Below are 20,922 nucleotides of genomic sequence, written 5' to 3'. Positions count from 1 at the left end.
GACGAAGCGGAATTGGCTGAGAAACTTATGCTACGAAAAATGCAATCTCGGATCAAGAGAAAATGCTTCCAAAACAAGAAGTAAACACAAATGACTGATTTCTTCAAAAAGGTGTAGTTTTACAGTTATGCTTTTGTAATTACATAATACATTACAGTATTAAAACAGTACACATGTATTAATTTTTCTGTATATCCTTGACGCCTCTCGTAAGTATACATAGCACTTTTCTGTTTTCATTAACAAAATGCATTTTAGGTTAGTTTTGAATGATATACTAAAATATTAAGCGTTAGTTAAACATTTTCTTCTGTTTATTTTATTTTTTATTGTATATAAAATGATTTTTCAAAGTTGGAATAACTGTTTTTTTTTTTTTTTTTTTGCTATACCCGTTTTTAGCTTTTTTCCAGATTAACCACGATGAATTGCCACTACCCTTTAAATCTAAAATTCTGTTACCTAACAATAAGTCTATGACTTTTAAAAGGCATCAAAGAATGTGTCAACGAATCATTAATCAGGAAAATCAGGAAATCAGGAAATCTGAATTAATCAGGAAAATCAGTTAGATGACTATAAAGTTGTTTTTAAGCAATGAGAAGACCTAATAGTAATAGAAAAGGTTCCTGAAACTGATAATTTGAGTTATTATTTGCCCCATAGACCTATTACAAAGCATACTAGCCAGACAATGAAGGTAAGGCCAGTGTTCGACGCTTCAGCCCAAGAGAGACATCAACTGTCCCTAAATGATTGTTTAAATAGAGGGCCGAATTTAATTGAACTCATACCTGATATAATTGAAAGGTTTAGATTGTATTCCTTTGGTTTATAATCGGATATAGAGAAAGCGTTTCTTCAGCTGAGTATTATCCCAGAACATAGAGATTATTTGAGGTTTTTTCTTCCAACTCTTGAAGAACCTATGATTTACAGACACTGCAGAGTGGTGTTCGGCGTTTGTTTGTCTCTGTTCCAACTCTCTGTATCGATTGAGCATCTCTTGGATAATTTCCTTGCAGAATTTGTCGATGTGACCCAAAAATTAAAGCATTCGTTTGTGTTGACAATTGTGTCACTGGGGATCACGATATCAAACAGCAAGAAAATTTTATAGTTAAGGCGACAGAAGTAATGGCTCGGGGATGTTTTAACCTACGGGTTTGGGAAAGTAATTTTTCAGGTCATTGTATTTCCCGCAGTTCAGGTATAACTTTTCTTCTTGGAATCTTATGGGATTTGGATAACGATATATTAAAATGTAATCTTAATTATTCAATGGATAATGAGATAAGTAAAAGTAATATTTTGGCTATGGAACATAAAATTTTTGATTTGCAGGGTTTGAGTCCAACTACCTTCTTACGTAAGTTACTATTACAGGAAGCTTGGACTGTGAGATTAAAATGGGATGGTCCCTTGCCACATAACATTCAGAAAACGTTTCAGAAGTGGCAGGATGAAATTAAATATCTTGAGAAAATTAGTATTCCACGATATGTAGAGATAAATGAGAATTCAGAGCTACATCTATTCGTTGATGCATGCAAGAGCTCCTGTGGTGCATGTGTCTACATTAGAACTGTATCTCCCAAGAGAGTCAAAATTTGACTGATCAGAGCCAAATCCAGGGTAGCGCCATTAAAATCTCTGACTAGAATTGATGGCCTGTTGCATTGGTGCAAGACTGGTACACTCAGTATACGCTGCCTTAGATTTGCCTGATTTGAAAATTATTGCATGGAGTGATTCTATGATAGCACTCTGGTGGATTACGAACCGTGGTGATTGGTCAGTGTTCGTTGCGAATAGAGTAAAAGAAATAAACAGTCTGATTCCTTCTCAGTGTTGGCGCCATGTACCAGGTGATTTAAACCCGGCAGATATGCTTTCAAGAGGCAGTTTCCCTCGTCCATTTTCAGATTCTCTTTGGTGGGAGGGTCCATCCTGGCTCCTGGAACCTAATACCAACTGGCCACCAGACCATTTGGCTTACGAGACCTCTGAGGTAGAACGAGAAAAAAGGAAGGTCAGATTGAGTAACCTTAATTCAGTTGAAGAGGAAATACCTTGGTATGCAATTAGGTTTTCGAATGTTCAATTAATCATTCGATTAGTCGAATGGATTGCGGTTTGTGAAAAGCGCAAAAAGTAAACGTGCATTTCGAGAGACTGGAGATTTAACCGTTCATGAGATGGAATATGCCGAAAAAACTCTTATAAAAATTGTACAAAATAAGTATTTTCCCTCTGTCGACTCTACTCCCAATATGAGTGTCATTTCAGATAGTGAGGGTATAAAAAGGGTGAAAATGCACATTACAGAGTGATCAGATGACCCTGAATTCATTTGTCCAATTATTTTACCAGACTGGTGCTTTTTTCACGTAGCATCTGATAGAATATTATCATTTACAAAATTGTCACGCTGGAACCCAAATATTACTTGGACTATTAAAGGGGCAATTTTGGATAGTGAGAGGCAGAAGAGCGGTCAGAAAAGTCGTAAAAAATTGTGTAAGATGCAATCGATACAAGGCCAAGTCTCCCAGTTGCGAGCCGGTGTCTCTACCAGGCGATCGTGTCAATGACGCAGCGGTGTTCGAGGTGGTAGGAGTTGATTTGGCTGGACCCTTGTATGTGAAGGGAGTGAGTGAGTGAGTGCACCACTATGATGGCTTCTGACCACGGACATGAACCAAACGGAATTATATACCATCACGGCGGGGAAGACTCCAGAGTAGCAAGGTTGAATATTATAAACTAATAACGGTTTTTACATATTGTTAACTGCAAGGCACTAAGCATTATTCTGGTTTATCTGCTTTAAGTTCTGAACTTTTGAAACTTTATAATATTATCCACGGTTGTTTCTGCTTAGGCAGTGTCCTGAGATTTTCTCTATTTTATTAAGGGCTATTCTGTTTTTGAGTGTGTTAGTCGTCCACATTGCCCAGGCACAGTCCGCTGGTTTCTTCAAGTGCCAGGTTCTTGTATGTACACAATGGAAGTAATAATGGTCCGTGTCGCCTTCCTCTCCGCATTCGCAGAAAGGAGTATCCCTAAGTCTGAATCTGTTCAGGTATACTGGGAATGGTCCATGACCTGTCAAGAACTGTGTTAGGCTAGCACAGTGGGTCTTTATTTCCATTTTAACTTTTGGCAGTAAGCAAAATGTCCTTCGTCCTACCTCTGCCTCTGTCCATCTACTTTGCCAATTTTGTAGCAGACTTGTCAAAGTTGTTCGCTTAATATGAGACCAAGGAAGTTTAGTTGGTCTTTCTAATATATCCGTGCAGTTGGCTGCCTGCTTGGCCAGTAGGTAAGCGGCTTCATTGCCTTGAATCCCTGTGTGAGCGGGAACCCATTTTAAAGTGGGTCTTTTGTATGTGAAGGGAGGTGAAAATTTGTGGATTGTTTTGTTCACATGTGCAATATATAGAGCCGTTCATTTGGAATTGACTTCCTCATTGTCTACAGACGCATTCTTGTCACCGAGACGATTCGTAGCTAGAAGGGGGAGGCCGAGAATAATTTATTCTGACAACGGAACTAATTTCAGAGGAACGCAAAGAGAACTTAGTAACATTGATTGGAAAAACATTTTGAGGCAAACGGCTATACAACGCATAATATGGAAGTTTAATCCTCCCACAGCCGCTTGGTGGGAGAGGTTAGTTCGTGTAGTAAAGGAACTGTTGAGAAGAACACTCGGTAATGCGGTTCTTACAAACGAGGAGTTGTACACAGTATTGTGTGACTGCGAGTCAATAATTAACTCTAGACCTCTTACCTAACTGTCCAAAAATTTGGATGATTTAATCCCACTTTCCCCAGCCATGTTTCTCATTAAGAATCGTAGCTTAGGTGTTCCGGATGTTGATTTCTGCGATTCGAAAGGTCTTCGAAAACGGGCTAGACATCACCAAAAACTGCTCAATGATTTAAGGCATAGATTTAGGAAAGAATATTTAGGCCTTCTGTTCCAAAATAAGAAGGGCACATCATCAGAGCTACGGCTGGGTGAAATTGTCCTAATAGGAGATGACATCAAAAAACGTATGCATTGACCTTTAGCTAAGGTCATTCGACTAATTCCTGGGAAAGATGGCAAGGTGGGAACTGGAGAACTAAAGACTCAAGCTGGTACACTGCTTCGTTCCATTCAGCGAGTCTTTACATTGGAAGTGCAGTTAACGGACACACCCACTGATCCCATAAACGATAACTCTTTTACTAATCCTACTTCTAGAGATGAGCATTCAGATTCTAATGATTCTTCAAATGACTCTAGTAATATCCTGCAAGGTGCTAAAGTGTCAAGATTTGGACATGTGATCAAGGTGCCTCAGAGATTAGATCTCTTTGACCAGGTATTGTATGTCTTTGAGCCAACCTGAAGTCGACTCAAAGAGGGGGAGAATGTTGAAGATGGCTGCTGCAGACAGACGATTACGTAACGGCTGTGCGAAGTCAACAGAAGGAGCGCCGCATTTTATTGGACTATTTTTTATTATTCTTATTTTTTCTTTAACTGCAAACTAAGCGGGGAATTCCTTTTCACTCAGTTATATGTATGCACAAGTTAGAGTAATGTAACGTTTTCGGCTTGTGTAACATATCCATATTAAATCTTTATGTTAATAATCCCTGCTGTGATTATTTAATTTGTAACCTGCACGTTGTAGCCCTAAGAGTTGCAACACATAACGAACCAGTTTAAAACACTTTTCATAACTGTTAGTTCACACTAAAATGGAAATTTCCACTGCAACATCTTTCATTGAAATAGACTAGTGTTACTTGTGAGCACTTATGTAATCAGCTGTAAATTACCTAAAAAAAGTCATTCTCTAAAAAAAACTTCTTTACAAAATCTAAGCAATTTAAATGCATTATGGGTTAATGAATTTTAATGTTATTTAAATGTCCAAATACTTTTTTGAATATACTCATGATTCTAAAACAACTATTACATAATTTCTTAACTAATATTTCACAAAATATTTCTCTAACTCAAGCATTTAAACAAGTTCCACATTCTTCTTCTTTTTTTTTTTTTTTTTTTTTTACATTGTATGACAAGTTAAGGATATTTCAGAATTATTCACAAAATCATTGAAATATTCTCCAAACTAGCAGCTACGCTGCCAGCCTTCGTCTGGCTTTTAAATGTACCATAAAAATGCCTGAAGGAAACACCAAACGTTAAATTTAAAAACTGCTTAGAATTTTACTCTGCAGAACAACATCATAAAAAAATACAAAAAAAAAAAAAAAAAAAAAATTAACCAACTTTCTGTTGAAAAAAAATCATGCAAAACTTTTCAATATCTTACAAAGAGTGAAATAAGCAAAAAATAACATGAAAAAAACTCAAAAAACAAAAAAATTCTTCACAGAATTTTACTCTGCAGAACAACTTTATCAAAAAAAATCAATAAAAATGTATTATATATATATATAAATGACAATGAAATATGCCAATCTCTTAAATACAGTGACATAAGAAATACGATGAAAAATTGTTTCCAAACCCATATTTCTAAAAGAATGAAACTATTCAAAATGATGCAATTTCATCAAAAATCTATCAACAACAATAAGAAAGTAAAATTGTTGCCAAACTTACACTTTTAAAGATGTGAGAAGTGTACTCGGAAGCTTCATTTAAAAATTTTTTTTAAAAATACAAAATATTATCATTTTTCCAAAATTCTTTTTGTAAAAGCAGTCACAAGGATAAAAGTTTAATGTGTCCAAAAATCTAAGAAAAATAAACTGTACATTTTTAAAAATAAACTTTTTTAGAAAAAATCCTGTTGAAAAGGAGTTAAGCTCACTTTGTTACATAAATTCATATTTAATCGATTTACTGAAACACGGAATTTATTTTAAGTTTGTAAAATAGCTAAGTACCTATGTTTCATGACGATGTGAAAATGGAGTGTGTAGAGTAAAATCTCACTTTCCTATAGCCCATTATGTCTCAAAATGACGCGATTTCGTCACAAAACATAAAATAAAAAAAAAAATTCTAATTCTAATTTCGAAAAAAATCGAAGTGCACTGGTTCTTGTCTAGATGCACCTATGTACCAAATTCCGTAGCCGTGGGTCTATTAGCGCAATGCGAACGAAAGACACACACACAGACAGACTCTTTCTTTTATTATATGTGTAGATAACTTGCATAAACTGATCTATCCTTCTCTCAGCTAATTCAAAGTTCTGTACACAATGTCGAATTTACATGATTTTGTTAAATCAAAAGAGTTAACTTCATTTATCTCTGCTCCTTCTACAGCATTGGAAAATGTTATGTTTAAAGAGGAAGCTGTGACTATAACTACTACCCAGCAACATGGGCTGTAATATAGCAGCTGCATTTTTAGGCATATATAAAATTACATGCAAGTGTAGAGCATTAAAAAGTTAAGGTGACCAAAGGCATTATCAAGTGGAAAGATAATTTTAAAGGTAATGCAAATAATATTGCTCATGTGACACTATAAAGCAGAGACTACTAATTAAGCAAGTCTCAAACCTCACATTATTATTTGCACCACACTAAATAAGCAATACAGTGAAAAGTCTTTAATCCGGAATGATCTATAATCCCAAAGCTACAAACTTTCTGTGCATGCGCATAATATCTTTACGCATGCGATATGCATTTATGCATTTGCATAATACGTTTACGCATGCGCGTTTAATGTATAACGGACAGTATAAGCTAAGCTAAAATTATCTAATTATCTATTTCAGTTAATGTTGCAGATTGCGTTGTTCCTTAATCTTCAAATTGGATCCGGCTTATTATTTTTTGCAGACTGTTTGAGTAATTTTATAAAAGTAAGCTTGAACTTTCGATTATGTCAAAAAGAATTTCCGATTCTGGAGCTGCCAAAGGATCTACAAAGCGAAAGCATGTTTCAATGTCCATCAAATAAAAAGTGGAATTGCTGCCAAAAATGGATAAAGGCATATCCTTTGTTTCTCTAACCATTCCGAAATCTGTTTATCAATTTCACGCTGCTCTGCGAGGGGGGGGGGTCACGGCATGCGATGAACTCGAAGTCGATCTATCAGCGCTATTCTTATCTTTTATTTTATTCGGCTTATAATTCCTTACTAAATGTAGTACTTCATCTCGATGTACTCTGTCTTTGATATGATTTAAATCAAATTCCTCGTCATTATAAATATCACGAGTACACATCAAATAGTTTTCTGGTTGCAATTTTCTAATTTCGACTATGCATAATGTATGCTTTACACCGCGCATATTAAAAGAAATGTTTAATAAAGTAAACAAATAAATATTAAGCTTTTTTTTTTTTGTAAATTTTGATACCCTTTAGATCATAATTGCTCTTTATTTCATAAATTATGGTTTCATAATTTTAATTGTATAATTTCTGCATGCCATCTTACCAGATTTAAATTGATGATCTATAATCCGGAAAAACAGATAATCCGGAATCGCCGAAGTCCCAACGAGTCCGGATTAAAGACTTTTGGCTGCATATGCTTATGAATCTGTTTTAATGCATGTGGTTTCTAAGAACACATATATAAAATTAAAAACATAAATGCTTTTACCTAAACCCAGGGGCATTTTCTCCAAAGGTCTATACTGAATACCTATTCAAGATGGCAGCTTCTTTCTGAATTATATCATCAATTTAATCACAACACTTTTTTTCAGCCGCTTCAACAATATTCTCATATCACCACTAATATTTTAATCACATAAACCAAATCACTGAAACCAACCAATCAAAATTAATCATAGAAAAAAATTATCTCTCCCAAGTTTTCAGTTTAGCATCGAAAGATAATAAATGTCATTAACAGTATATGCTTTCACTGCTTTTTTTTTTTTTTTTTGTTCTTTATTTTTAACCTTCTCAGCATTATAGATGCAAAATTCCATACAGAAATGTGGCTTTCTTATTCATTACACATGAAAATTTCTGGCCAGCTTTTAATATATCTGGTTTTGGGTATGATATATATTGAAAGAAAATGAATCAAAGTTCAAAGTGAGAGAGTTGATTATAATGAAGAAAATACCATTTACTCAGGTCATTTTAAGGAACTCTGAAATTTCAGGGCTAAACCCATAACGCTCGGAGGTTTAAAAATCATCAAAGCCATTGAGTGCAATCAAAAATCTATATTTTAACTTTTTTTTACTAAGTTCATAATCACTTATTCATTTTTTTTAATATCATGATCCTTCTTTTTATTTTTGGTATTTTTCTAGATGATGTTACATTCTTTGATTATTGGTATTACAGTAGAGAGTCTGAGATCTAAATTAGTCATGATTTCAACGATTCCAAATTTGGGATTTTTCTGAATCTTAGGTCAGTTTAGATCTAGTTAAGATGACATGTAGAAATTATAAAATTAAAAATATAAATTAGTGATTCATAAAAAAGTTCAGTATGTATTTATTTGTTTTATTTCATTATTATTTGTTTCAGTGTAAGTTGCTTAACTTGCTTCAGTTGTGTACTAATACGTTCTATTTAATTCTATAGATAGACATAATTTCTTGTTCAGTTATAAAGTTCCGTTGTTCAAGCACTGTAACTGCCGCATCGAGAGTTTCCATTAAATTGTTAATCGAAATTTTTTTCATTTTAACAACTTTTCTGTCACTTTCTTCTCTATTGGTAGTAATATTTTCTGGACTAAACCATAATACAGGTTTCACTGTCCGTTAGTTGGCTGATAACTGGATCATTGTCATCACAATGAAAAACCTCTTTTATGTTAAAAATTTTATACAAAAATTATTAATTTTTAAAAATATTTTTTTTTAATTTAATTTTTTTAAAACTTTAAATTTTTATTTATCTTTTATTTTAAAAATCTAAGATATTCTCTCTTAATATCTTTTATCTTCCCTAATTCCATTAATTGGAATATTTCACTTTTTGCTTAAGACATCTTATAAACAGTCAGATTTGAGTCTTCATCATAAAGCATTGCAAGCATCTGTTGTACACTATTGGTGATGTACCATGAGACTGGCAACATTAGACGTAGTTCTGCTAAATTTTGTCTTGTTTCTATTGCATGTTGACAAATTTAAGAGTTAGCACTAGGCATTTTGCAGCCATCAGTCTCTGCAAGTCTGAAATTTTGCTGCTCAATGGTTCTAAAAATATTGGGTACTTATGCAATACCCCACTGACTGGCAAAGTAGCATAATTTACTGCTAATTGAGGAAGACTATATCCTTTACAATTCTTCAGTAACAACTGGCAACCATTGCCGGAATTTCCACCAGTTGTCAACAGGATAATATGTTAGTACCATATTTTGTCTTCCCTAAATTCTGCCATCCAATGCAGCTATATCAGCTTTGGTGCCAGTCTTAGGCTTAATACCAAATCAGTTATTCTCAAAACAAAACACTAGTAAATGTAATCATTTGGCCTATGAATTTATCTAAAATTTATTTTTGGCATATGGAAAGATTAAATAAATTCAATTAAATTTCTCCTCATCAACACACTCAATACTTTACAGCAGAATTAGCTGAAGTTTGTAATCAACACCAAGGTTAACATAAAAGGTTACCATGCTCTTGGGTATTACATTACTAATATTAAAAATTTTTTAAAAAAGTGTTAAATTTCACTGCATGAATCATTTCTCAAGCTGCAGTGTGTTAATAGCCATGTGATGATGAAAGTAAAAAATAATGATTTTCAAGGTTGGCATCAGTGCTGAAGTGAAATTAAAAATTGGTACATTCCACATGCTTTATTACAAAAAAATATCAAAATATCAAATAGACAAGCATAAAGCATAAAAAAAAGAAAAAAATTCTTAACAAAAAGGTTGCTGATGATCCAGAGGTTTGGATTATAGATCATTCTGGAGATTGGACATCCGGATTTTGGGCTATGTATTTATACTATAAAACATTAATTTTATGGAGAAAATATGTAGTTCTAGAAAATGTGAATGTCATTGTAAAATTGTGTCCTATCATCTTGCAGAAATGACATTTATGGAGAAAGAATATGCAACATGAAAGGTTGGCCACACTGCAATTTTGACACATAAAGATAACTCTTTAGGGTCAAAATTGCAAAACTGCAGTGTGGCATAAATTTTAACAAATCACAAACATGGTCACAAGTCCATGTTGTCATTAAAAAAGGAGTATCTGTATGTAGTTTTCAATTAATTACAATAATTCTTTAATCAGAATAAAGAAAAATATTGCTTGAAATAAAAATATTTCAGAGTTTTGATCAGAAATTAAAAATAATACCAACACACTTTTAATCCACGGCATCAAAAAGTAATAAAAAAACTCACCTATGATTGCATTTCTCACTTTCATGCTGCGTAAGAATATGAAGTCTGTATTCATTATTACAGAATTTACATCTACGTGGAAGCAGTAATATGGCTTTTTCTGCAGCAACATTACGTGAGCAAAGATCTTTATTAATTGTAGTTTGGCAAACAGGACAAGTCGCAATTTCATTCTGAACTCTACTTTCTAAAAGGATATCTCCAAAACAACCAGCACAAATTAGATGGCCATACTTGCACTAAAACGAAAAGAAATATAACAAAATGAAAAAAAAAGGTCTAAAATATAAATTAATTTCATACTGTAAAAATCATATTTAAAAAAGGAGAAATTACTAATAATGCAGTATAACCCAAAAATAATTATAAATATACAAAATTCTGAGAATTTATATAGTACAGTATTATTTTTTAACCTTTTCTTCATGCTTTGGTAAATTTAATGTCACATAAAAATAAATGATAGCACTAATTTTTATAGCACATTACTTATTATAAAAATGGACTTTAATAATTTTGGAGAAAATTTATACATTTTAGAATTAATTCTCTGCACTGTAACCAAATATTTCAACATAAATACCTTTTTCTTTAATGATTTACTTTACCCAATGAACCTTTTTTTTTTTTTTTTTTTCCATTATTCGGTCTACATTTAAATTTCACAAATAAAAACTACTAAAGTTTACAATAACATGTTTTTTCACTCCTCTTCCACTACTGTCCAAAGTCAATCCAATGTTACAATTTGATGATTAAAATTTTACGATTTTGACAGTTCATTAGAAAAACAGTACGAGATTGTGAATGAAAATGTGGAAAAGGTACAGATTTAATCCCTACCTTGTTTATCAATTTTACACAAATTTAATAATAAATTTCGTTCAATGGTCAGTAACTTTATTGTGATGTAATCTTTAGCAGCTGTGTGGGCAAACAAATGAAATTTCCTTATTAATTTCCACAGAAGTTATCAAATGGGAAAAATTTCAATAATACAAAAAATTAATTTCTCTTTTAATTTCACAAATTTTATTATTATTGCTCACTGTATGAGAAATGAGCAATAATCATAAATCTTTATTAAATCTTTCTCAGAATTAAGATTGCAATCTCTTAATTTTTTCAGAATAAATCAGATTTTTTTGTTTCAGAAATTTAAATTGAAATCCATATTTTTATAACAACCACATTTGCTCTTTGCCTCTGGTTAAATGATTGTGATAAGGAGTTCTGCAACATGTTTTAAGTTTGCTTAGGTTTGAAAGTGCAGGTTGGGAAACAATTTTTAGAAAATATTTTAAAGTATTCTTTTCTGTACTACATAACTGCATATTCTTTACTTGTAATTATAATTAATTTATGAGTATAATTATGTTTTAATTAAATAGCTAAACACATAATTATGTATTGTTATTTTTATTACACTTTTTTATTTGAAATACATCTCTTCCAACCTCTTTTTTAAGTAACATTACATGAATCATGATAAATTGCAATGATATGCAAATTGTTCATCATAAAATGCAAGTTTTTGACAATTTTCTGGACTACATTCATGCTCAAAATCATTAGGTTAGCAACAGTATATTCCAATCCCATAGCAAGGAGATCCAGCTATTTTTCCCTCATCTAACAACCCATGAAATCCTCTGTGGCATGACAATATCTGTAGAATACTCATAGTTCAGATTTTTCCACTTGCATAAATTTCTGATCTAACTTGGCAATAGAAATTTTTTCGTTTTCACTAACCTCTCTGTCACCTTCGTCATGTCTTTATCCATTTTTTGAAGCAATTCCACTTTTTGTTTGATGGACATCGAAACATACTTTTGCTTTGGCAGCTCCAGCATCGGAAATCCTATTTGACATAATCGAAAGTTCAAGCTTACTTTTATAAAATTGCTCTTACAGTCTGCAAAAAATAATAAACCGGATCCAATTCGAAGATTAAGGAACAATGCAATCATCAATATTAACTGAAATAGATAATTTTAGCTTATACCGTCCGTTATACATAAAACGCGCACGCAAAAACGTATTGTGACTTGCGCACACGCATATGCGCAGTCGTAAAGGTCTTTATGCGCAGGCGTAAACACCTATGCGTATGTGTCAACGCGGCGCATGCGCAGAAAGTTTTTAGCTTTGAGGTCCGGATTATAGATCATTCCGGATTATGGGTGTCCAAATTAACAACTTTTGACTGTATTTAAAAAAAAATTCATGGGACTGCCATAAGCATTGCTGATCAATTAGTGAAAATATCACAAGAATTATACCAAATGTAACCATAAAGCAGCAACCGAAGACTTAGTCATACCATATTGATGGCAAGAAACACAAACTTAATCACATTATAACAGGTTTTAATGCAAATGCTTCATCCAGTATCAGCACAAAAACTTTTCATCAGCAACTACCATCTCCATACCTAATGAGAAAACGTCAATCGATGTGGCTGCAGTTTGCTGAATTGCACTACCACTGGATGGTAGAAGACTGGGAACACAATATCTTATTTGACAGATTTAGATTTCAACTGCTGCAGGGGAATGTCAGAATTTATGTATAGCATAAATTGCATTTCTCCTGTCAGAGAGATGTAAGGACAATGATAGCAGTGTAACCATCTAGAGCATCTTTATGTGGTCCTCATTGAGCCATTTCATCATGCTGAATAAGTTCAGGCTATGTTGAATTGCTGGCTGATCTATATCCCTTTATATACTTGTTGTTCCTGCAAAATGATACACACTTTCAAGCATAGTGGTTAGCATCTTGTTGCATCTCTCTAATACAATGATAGATTTTTATGAAAAATAATGGGACAGCTTAGAAGGAGACACTAGCAGTAACAGTCTGAGAGTGACACTAAGCTCAAGAGCTGCAAAGTAACTTTCAGCATCACAAATTTGCATGAGCAGTAATACTGAGTGAAGGGTTACTAGATGTTACCAATATAAATTCACCCTACAATTTTCTTTAAGGATTAAATTCCTACATTTTAAAACTCAATTAGATCTACTAACTGCCCTTAACAGTGTACCAAAAGAAACATTTTCTAGAATCTTAGCTTTCAGAATGTATAATCTTTTAACTAACATAAAATGTTTTTTTTTTTTTTTTTCAATGACTCCTGCAAGATGTGCACATGTGCAGCAAAACATTTACGTCAGAGTCACAAAATGTCTTGCACACATAGGCTGGGCACAGATTCCAGTGGGACTACCTTGGATTCATCTTTTATACAGTACTTATGCATTATCACAACCACTTTGGTAGAAGCAGCCAAATAGTGGTAGTCATGCTCACAAAATACTTCAGTCAAGCAATGTCACCATTTTCATATGCATTCTTCTTCTTGTATTTCTAGTTCCAGCAGTTTTTATACAAAAATCTTGATAATTTTTGCCTAAAACTCAACTTTAAAATAGGCATTTGTAGAATTTGCCAGCAGTGGAAGAAACTGTGGTAAAATTCCTATAGTAGTGCAGTACTATGCAGCAAAATCACTAAAAGGAACAATGATAAGAAGCATTTCGTAGATAAATGGTGTACTATGCCCAAATTTGCGATATTCTCTTATTTATTATTATTTTTTTTTAGTGGAAACATATTGTCGTGTTTATGGAAAGAACAGCGGAAAACACTGCAGAAGGATTTCCCAGAAAATGTGAGTTTTTTGTTTTTTAATGCATCATTCAATACTAATAGAATAATTAAAATTTGTATTTTAAATTGATAAGTGTATTCACGTTTCATATGTTGATATGTTTTGCTGAGTTATGATAAACATTGATAAGTTGGGAAGTTCTTAAAAAAAGTCATGAAAACCACTAGCTTCCATCTAATATGGAACTTTTATTTTTCATCAGTAAAAAATTCCTAAACAGCATTAATACATAAATACTTTTTAAACTAATGTTGGGGAGAAATTATTTTGGAAATGTTTCATCTAATCTCATGCATTACTAGATGTGATAATCCCAAATGTTAAATTGGTGGTGTATTTTGACACACTGCCATGTGTCTTTGTCTCTTCATGCATGCAGACACAAAGATTAACAAAGAAAGTTACAGCAAATATCCAAATGAGGTTAAAATATTTCAATTAGTAGTATGCTACATAATAATAAAATATATGCATTATATAAATTGGTGTTGTATTTTGACACACTGCCATGTGTGTTTGTCTCTTCGTGCACGCAGACACAAAGATTAACAAAGAAAGTTACTGCAAATATACACATGAGGTTAAAATATTTCAATTAGTAGTATGCTACATAAAAATAAAATATATGCATTATAATATAAATACAAATTAAGTGCAAAAGTTAATTTCTTTCACTTTAGCAGAAGAAACCTAGTATGTCTTCCACACAGTTTTTTTCTGCTGAGATAGAAATTTGCTACGCCTGTATGATATACTATATCACACTGACATTTTAATATTACCACCTAGAGACAAATGCAAGAATAAAAATACCGTACCTGTGCTATATGGTATCATGTATGTTAAGTAGAGATTTTTAAGTTAGCTCCTAAATTATAATGCATCCCAATGCTCTGAAGGTTCCAGTTCAGATTAAAAAAATATAAAATGATTATTTTGATTATTTCTCATTTTCCTGTTACTGTATAATGTTCATTAAAAAATAATCTGAAAAAAGTTAAATTGTAAATAGTTTACAATTTATGTTAACTGAATTTGACAGATAGAATTTTAAAATGTATATGGTTAACTTTCAATAGTGTGATTCTTCAAAATAATGAAATGGGTAGTAATTTAAATCTTTATTTTAAAAAATTGTGAAGGATAAGAAAGACTGTCCACTGAGTGGAAAATTGGTTTCATGACTAGAACATGTAGGTATGCAGTATAGAGGGATGACATAAGACTAATCAAAAGAACAGATAACTACTACTTCCCTAATATAAACAATTAAAGAAATACATTCCCTTCCAAATGAAAATAAGTATGCATATTTCCATAATTCTCAGGAAGACAATTTGAAATTCTTACAAAAGGGTATGTTTAATTTCTTTTATCATTATTCTTTCTTTAACACTCCAAGCACTATGGGTTGCCCATGAAATTCTAAAGTTCCGAAAAATGTTATGAATGGTTAGAGTACAGAGATGGGTACCCCTTGTATTATCGCAAAATTGTTGTTTCATTTATCACCAAGTAATAGTTTATTTATGGTAATCTAAGTAGTTGAATGTTATGGAAATTCCATTATGACATAATTGGTTGCATGATTATGGTCAATTTGAATCATGGGAAAAGATCCGGAAAGTGTGCGTCGGATTTTCGATCAAGTACGTTGTTAATTTGTAGTGTACACAGCAAATTGGCTGAATGTGGTAATATTAAATTAAAGTTCTGTATGATTTAGAATGAAATGGGAAAATGCATTAATTGACTGGTGCGTAAATGAAGGTTTACTTAGTAGCCATTATTAAGTATCCTGTTTGTTAGAAGGAAGTGCGTTTACGGTCGAACGATATCAGCTCTAAGAAGAATATTTTTTATTCTTATTTCTGTGAATTTATGTGGCAATGCCAGTATACAGATTCTAGTTCAGATAATTTTAGGAAGTTTTTGGATGCTGTCATATAAAATTACTTTAAAGAACATCTCAAATTTAGTATTATCAATCTACCTGGTATATAGGCGTACGTCGCACTTCCTCACAAACCGTACATTTAAAGATTTCTTTTAGTTTGGTGTTCATTGCTCTATTCTCTTCTCCCAAATCACTAGCTAATTGTATCTGGTCTTTCACATAAGCGTTAAGGACATTCATAGAAAAGTCCTCGTCGTCTAGGATACTACGATTCGACTGCTCTGCTTCACCCGCCATTGTTTAACAACAAACACACTATAAATACGAAATTACATCATTTCACTTCACTCAGAGAAATAACTATTGGAGTAGAATATTACAAAGACGCGCAACAGTAAGCTTGTTATGGCAGTCCGAGCAGTGCCCAAAATAGTTTTAAAAAAGAGAGTAAGAGAGAGAGAGTAATTTAGAGATATCTGAAGGATAAAATTTATAAAACTAGTCGTAGAATTTTATAACAAGTCTTAACTTTATAAACAAGTCGTAGAATTTTTTTATTAAAACTAATTTTGGCCCACCAGCGGCCGAGCGGTAACGTCTCTGAACACTGGTAGTTCGTTCCGAGGTTCGAATCCCGCGAACGGGATGGCTGCATGGGTGTTTTCGTGGTTTTCCCCATGTGTAACGTGTATACGAGCCAGTTTCCCTTAGAAAGTCCTCCACGAAGGCATCCCTCCCTTAGGCAGATAGCCCTAGTGTGCTTTGCCATAATTAAATACACCAACATACCAACTAAAACTAATTTTGGCACAGCTTCAGTATAGCCCACCCGGAATTTTAACCAAAAAATATCGCCAAGAAGGACGATAAATGATCTGACCCAGACAGACGAAGTAGACGAATTTTACAGATAACTGAGTCCCTGATACCAGAAGTTTACCGAAAAATGTGTACTTTTTGCCATGATGCCTTTCGAAATCGCTGATGCAATGTAAGGTTACCAGAATAAATTTTAGAGCCAAGTGCATTGTTCAAAAGTAGCCAAGCTTTTGTTCAATCTGTTTTTGTTCGTAGTAGTATTATTAATATTAGGTCGTTCGGCGTGGTGTAACGGGCTTGTAATTTTGAAGTTTTTATAACTTGTAATCGACTATAAAGGTTCTGATAACCGGTGATTCCATGATTAAATATGTGTAAAAATATTTACCGTCTCAGCTGTATGATAATAAACTGCATGCTCTCGCGTTTCCGGGCATAACAATAGAAAGATTGACCAAAAAAATTTCATCCTTTAATGAATACGATTGTATTCTTTTTCATGTAGGGACCAATAATATAGATTCTACTGTGGATGAGAGTGTCTTAAAATATAAAAGTTTAATTCGGGAAGTGAGTAGAGTGAATCCGTATGCGCGGGTAGTCATATCAGGAATTTTGCCCAGAGTGGATTCGAAGTATTTAACTTATAATGAGAGAGACGAATTGCGACCTCGACTGCGCTCAACAACAAGAGTTCTCAGTTTAATGAAAAAATGATTGATCTCTGTGAAGAGCTGGATAATGTAACCTTCTGCATGTCATCTCGTGACTGGAGTGGATGCATGGCTCTGGATGGGCTGCGTTTGAATGCAGCAGGAACACGGCAGTTAGCTACACTGTTTGTTCAAGTTTTGACGCAACTTTTAACTGAGAGTTCCAAAAGTACCAGTAAAATAGAGCTTCGAAGTTCATTGGATTTTCCGGTACAACTCTAATATACGCCCTAATTTCACCAAATGTGGCGATATGTGTTCTGCGCTAGTTTTTGGCGCGATTGCGTGTTCTATGGTAACCCTGTTGACGTTGAAAAATCTTTCGCTGTAGCTCGTTGGTTCGCCTCTGTGTCTGAGAAGACGGGAGGGAAAGATAAAATGTTAGTTGTTGAATTGAAGAGTTCGGCAAAAGGAAATATGATTGTGGCTACCCTGTTGAGGGGTAGTGGGTATTTGGAACTGTGGAAAGAGGGTCTGGAAGATTATTTTTAATGGCAGTGCATGATAGAAGTAGGGATTTGTGATTTTATTTATTTGTGAACCATATATAAATTTTCTGGATAGTGTGTCTGGCTGTTATGTAAATACGATAGTGATTACGTGGCGGCATGTTAAAGGCGGTATGAAATTTATATTTCTGCTAGTCGAAAACGCATTAATTCATGGTAAGTGCATTTTATTTTATCCTTGTTCTTATTTTATAGAATGTTATGTTAATTGGTTCTTTAGTATGAATTTCTGTCGTTATTGTTGTTTTTTTAAATTGTTTGAAATTTATTTTGTTGTTTAGTGTCTAGACTGTGCAATTCGTAGATGTTTTTATAGTTGAAACAGAACGCTGTGTACATGGTATTATTTGAAATTTATTGTTGTTATATTATTTTATTAAAGCGAGGAGTGCGTAGATCGTAGATTCCTTCCTTGCCTGAATTGTGCAAGTCGTAGAATTTTTTTAAAGTTTAAACAGGATGCTGTGTACATGGTATTCTTTGAAATTTATTGTTGTTATGTTAATTTATTAAAGCGAGGTCTACGTAGTTTGTAGATTCGCTCGTTGCCTACATTGTGCAATTCGTAGATGTTTTTTTAAGTTATAACATGTCGCTGTGTACATGGATTCTTGTCAAATATTTTTGGTTAGAAACTTTACGTTTTTGTTATGTAAATTTTTTGTTTTTGTTTCGGATTTTTAGCTAAATTCTGTGTTCAAAATGTAGTTTTTGCATGTGCGAAAACCGTGTTTTTGGAGACATTTTAGGCTAAAAGTTCAAAATGTAGACAAAAAATTTAGATAGTAATATGGCAGCGTGAAGTTTCTCGCCAAAAATATTTGGCGACTTGAGGGCGCATATCAGAGTAGTTCCGATTTTCCTCCTCTCTGTGATGGCGGCAGGGATATTTTAACATCTTCAGCCTCTCGTCTGTATTCTGAAGTTGTTGCTGAATCAGCTCTGTCCAGGTATATATATATAATTTCTTTCCTTCTTCGAAATTCAAACACAAAGAAATATTTTTACAGCAAGGCATTAAATATTTAAGCAATCTGTTTGTCAGCCAAGCTGTGAATTTCGGAATCACACTAAACAACTGTTGAACTATCAAAATCTTTATTCATTTTTCTTTTTAAAGTAATGAAATTTGACAAGTAAAATTCAATGCCTAAGAATACAACTTGTATATTGTTTTCTTGAAAAAACTTAATGCTTCCTTGATAAAGCAGCTATTGCACTTAGTTGTGACAGCTGGAGAACGTAATCGCCCAGTCAATAACATTCAAATTTCTAATGTTCTCAAAGGCTTATGTAGTGGCTTCTTTAATGAGGAATTTTTATCTGTCATGGATCATTTCAGTGCAGAGGCAGATTACAGAACAAGAGGCCCAAGACTGAGTTCCTTATTTTATTATATATGTGCTTATAATTCTTCCCAACACTTTAAAATTCAAATTTTCTTTGTTGATGACACAACTATTCTCATGCAAGCTCAAACACTATAAAAAAAAAATCCATATTCAACTGCAAAATTATTTCCGTTTGTAGAAATATGGTTAGAGATACTCAGTGCAAAGTTCTGTTTCACACAAAAAAGTTTAACTTGCTATCCATTCCCATGTTATTTGAAGGCTACAATGCAAGAAATCACATTTGCATGTAATCTACTTGATAATAAACACACTTTTAAATTTCACTTTGCCAAACTCTGAAATAAATTCTTTATTTCTGTGGCAAGCTTGAGATATTTTCTTGGAAAATAAGTAATTTTTCCATTCACAATAAAAAATTAGGCAAGTAAATTTTATTTGTCTTATATGTTCTGTTGGGATTACACAGGTGATAAACATCAATTTGTTTCAAACTGTAGCTGTTTAAAAGACATTAACCTTGTGACTACAGATCACTTTCATGCACAAAGAATTACAATCAGATAAATATTTGTGTGTGTTTATAATAAATCTTTTTAAAGTGCATCACTTTGAAATCAGTCCTTGTCCTATGATTCTAACATGCTGCAAATGACACATCTGTTAAGATAACGGCAAATTTGAAAGTGAATGACGAAGTACAGAGAATTTTTATATGTACATGTAGGATATTTTGGTACAAAAGAATCAGTCCTTTGCCAGTCTGAATTTAATAAATGGCATTTTTGCTAGTGATTAGTATGTATTTCTTCTGGTTTCTGAAAATCTGAACGTCATAAATGGCTGAGTTTATTAACTATATGCATTATTGTTACTGTTTATATATATATGTTATAACTTACCTGCTCATTTAATATTTGTTAAGAAAATAATACAGCCTACTAGGCAGTTAATCTTCTGATTGCTGAAAATATTGCCTAAAGTCACTGCAGAGGAGAGCATCTTCTAATGAATCATCACTGCTGAGGGGAGAAAACGCATCCCCCCATGGCCTTAATTTTTGCATAGCTGTCAAACTTACCTCAAAAACTGTGTGGCTGTTCTATTTAATAAATTGCTTATGGAAAAATAGTATTTAAACAGTAACATATATAAGCTACAGAATAAAGGGAAAAAACAGCATACAGGATAGTTTGCAGTGCATTTTACAGCTTGACTTAGCTTTGATGCTCTAAAATTGTTTTTTACAAAATAATGCAGAAAAGTGTAATCATAATTATTTTATTCCACAGGAAACTGCCATCACAGTTGAATGTGAAAGCTCCTTCAGAAACTGAACAGCAACTTCAAACAAGGTAGCTTTTTTATGCAAATGCTTGAAGTACTACATAATCTATAAATTTTTGTTCATGAACTCTTTGCTCTAAATTGATATTTATTATACTTCATTGCATATAAATTAATTTTTTCAACAGAGAATTTCAACAGTGTTCATCTGCTGCTGTTACTCAAAAAAACCTAAAGGAAAATTCTGAATTGTCTTCTTTCTTGAGGTAAAGGATAATTCATTAGTGGTGAATCGTAATCATTTGTACCCTATG

At 33.0% G+C, this 20,922-nt stretch overlaps 1 protein-coding gene across 1 annotated transcript in view; it reads right to left on the bottom strand.

The window, feature by feature from the left end:
• Positions 1-16,240, bottom strand: part of LOC118185087 (zinc finger TRAF-type-containing protein 1-A-like) — a 38,727-nt gene extending 22,487 nt beyond the window's left edge. The window contains exons 1-2 of the mRNA XM_035354881.2: positions 16,025-16,240; positions 10,353-10,591 (exon numbers count right to left, since the gene is read on the bottom strand). Of these exons, the coding sequence (XP_035210772.1) occupies positions 10,353-10,591; positions 16,025-16,225 (440 nt within the window). The 5' untranslated portion in view covers positions 16,226-16,240. The remainder of the gene's footprint in view (positions 1-10,352; positions 10,592-16,024) is intronic.
• Positions 16,241-20,922: the final 4,682 nt, after the last annotated feature.

Source organism: Stegodyphus dumicola, chromosome 2 (genome assembly GCF_044657685.1).
Source record: "Stegodyphus dumicola isolate Sdum_Otavi_A_Nest chromosome 2, ASM4465768v1".
NCBI classification, from domain to species: domain Eukaryota; kingdom Metazoa; phylum Arthropoda; class Arachnida; order Araneae; family Eresidae; genus Stegodyphus; species Stegodyphus dumicola.
Note: the sequence above shows the minus strand (reverse complement) of the source record. Positions and strands in the feature narration are given on the sequence as shown.